Source organism: Penaeus monodon, chromosome 40 (genome assembly GCF_015228065.2).
Source record: "Penaeus monodon isolate SGIC_2016 chromosome 40, NSTDA_Pmon_1, whole genome shotgun sequence".
NCBI classification, from domain to species: domain Eukaryota; kingdom Metazoa; phylum Arthropoda; class Malacostraca; order Decapoda; family Penaeidae; genus Penaeus; species Penaeus monodon.
In genome coordinates this window covers 11,368,724-11,371,223 of record NC_051425.1, presented here as the reverse complement: position 1 = coordinate 11,371,223, position 2,500 = coordinate 11,368,724, and the positions used below count along the sequence as shown (strand labels likewise).

The following is a 2,500-nucleotide window of genomic DNA, read 5'->3' as shown; positions in this document are numbered from 1 at the left end:
GCCAGGGCATTGCAGACCCTATTGCTTTGGTGGGCAGTGAGTGTTGCCGGGTTAATGGCAGGATAAATATTGATGATCTCCTGAAGCAAAGCTGCAATGGTGCCGAAGGAGTTCCACAGAAGTGGTGCCAAGTCGGGGACTGACTCGCGTTTCTTACTGCAGGGAAAGGACCGATTAATGTAATGACAGATTAAAATAAATAAAACTATGAAAATACAATCCGTGTATCTGTACCTCTATCATTTTCCTTTCCTCAAAAAAAAAAAATTGTTACTGTCATTATCACAAACTTTCAATATTAGCTATTTATATATTCATTCTTATTCATATTATTATTATTATGATCATTATCACCATTATTATTATCATTACTATTATCGGTAGCTATCATTACCATCATTATTATCATTACTAAACAAATAAAGGACAGACAGAGGACACGAAACTGTAAACATGGGAAAAAACCTTTAACCTTTAACATTTCATAGCACATCTGCCTCAAGAAAATCATAGATCCCCTGTTATTTCATGTTGTCAAGATATAAGGCACTGTCAGAATAGATAACATAACATCTATGAATAAACAAATATTCACAGTCTAACGATGGATGCGTAAGTAGGCTATGCCAGCCCTCATTAATTCGGGCAATATTATGTTAATCAAAGAGTGATTAAAACATTACAAGAATATGGAGGGTACAAGAACTTTTCAAAGCAAGTGAATTTGGATAAACATTCAGTGGCCAACCAAGACTTACCTGAGTTCAAGAAGGGCATTTTCTCGCGTGTCAGGATTGGCAAGCTCGATGATCCACTGATAAATCTTGTCTCTCTCGGCACTTGTTATCCCACTGCCTGTCCCTAGAAATCTCTGACCTGGAGTTGCTCCCTGCAAAGACATGCATTATGTGTGTAGTTTGCATGGGTGTGAAAGATTCATAGAGTATGATTTACCTGCATGAGTGTGAAATATTCACAGTATACCTTTTACCTCTATGGGTGTGAAAGATTTGTGGTGTAGCTCTTACTTATAGAAGTACCGTGATCATGCATATACCTCTTGCCTATCAAAATGCCTTATGTATATATAATTGACTTTATTCAGTTTTCTCACTGTCTTTTCACCATCTCTATTTATATATAAATCTATATCTGTCTATCTATCTGTCTGTTCAGTGGCATCTCAAGATAATGCTGAACAAAGGGCCTGTGGCACTGCAAGCTTCACACAACAATGCAATAACAACTAACCAAAAGAAATTATTAAAAAAAAAAAAAAAAAAAATCATAAAACAGAAATACTTCATGTTAACGGCAAAAAGTTAACATTATGAAAATACTCCAACTGAGTTTGCTTGACTTTCGACTTTCCAGTGTCAAAGTTTATCAGATAAAATTTACAGTATTCAAAGCAACTCACATGTAGTCACTATTACCATGTGACAAAAGACTCCACACTCAACATATGCACAACAAATGGACCACAGGATTGACTATGACTGGATAAGGGTTGCATCAAATGCAGCTCCTTGTTGCCAAATGTAGCGCTAATAGATCCTACTAAATTGTACAAAAAAGAACTTCTACTTTGGTTTTGTTTTAATGAAAACAAAAGAACAGAAAAACAGTTATAAATATTGAAAATAACATATAAGCACTTTTCATTTTGGTATATTTGTTAGTTGGATATTGTATCAGTGTAAGGCTGATGAAGTCATATGCCTGACAGTGAGTGCTCGGGGGGACTATAGGTAGGCAGCTTCCATGGATATGCTGCCAATGAGATTTTGGGCTCCAAATGTAGTTAACTTACAAGTAATATTCTCTATTTTCACTACAGTAGCTGCAGAAGATGATGGGAGGAAGTTAAATTTTTGGTGACGGTATAGCCATCTTTTCTGAGGCTTATGGCTTACAGCTCATGCAACAGGTTTTGAACAAGCAGTAAACATTTATTGAGTTGTCGGATGCATTCCTCTTAATTCAGCTATTTTCATGAAAATTCATACCAATATTGGGTATCCATATTGCAGTACAACCTGCCATAAGATATCAAAAGACATCTAGGATACTATATTCCAAAATACTGTGTACCATTCAAAAGAATAACCATTACAGTAGTGGTCAGACCTTGCAGCCTGCTTCACCTCCAATGACCCACAATGACAGATCCTTCATGCACATTTTAAGGGCATGCCTATAATTATGGGCAAGTAAGGGCCCTTCACGGTCAATATGGCTAGGTCTGTGACAATGAGATCTCTCTCTAGCAGAAATATGGAAGCATTTACATGTCAAAATCCCACAGAAATGCATTTAGCCAGATCTGACTGACACCAGAGTCTAAGGGTAGCAAAAAGGATGCAGAGCACATCAACAGTCTAATGAAAAGAATTCTAATGAAGTTTTTTCATGAAAGTGAAAAAAATTCAGACTGAAAACCTGGAACTACTGTGCAACATCTCAACCCATTGGATACAGGTGCCTCAAATCTCATATG

The 2,500-nt window shown here is 36.6% G+C and overlaps 1 protein-coding gene across 1 annotated transcript in view; it reads right to left on the bottom strand.

Annotated features, from left to right (window-relative positions):
• The window catches only part of LOC119597931 (CCR4-NOT transcription complex subunit 9-like), a 10,961-nt gene that overhangs the window by 6,108 nt on the left and 2,353 nt on the right, over window positions 1-2,500 (bottom strand). Inside the window, exons 2-3 of the mRNA XM_037947599.1 lie at window positions 759-889; window positions 1-156 (exon numbers count right to left, since the gene is read on the bottom strand). The exon at window positions 1-156 is cut by the window's left edge and continues 10 nt beyond it. Of these exons, the coding sequence (XP_037803527.1) occupies window positions 1-156; window positions 759-889 (287 nt within the window). The remainder of the gene's footprint in view (window positions 157-758; window positions 890-2,500) is intronic.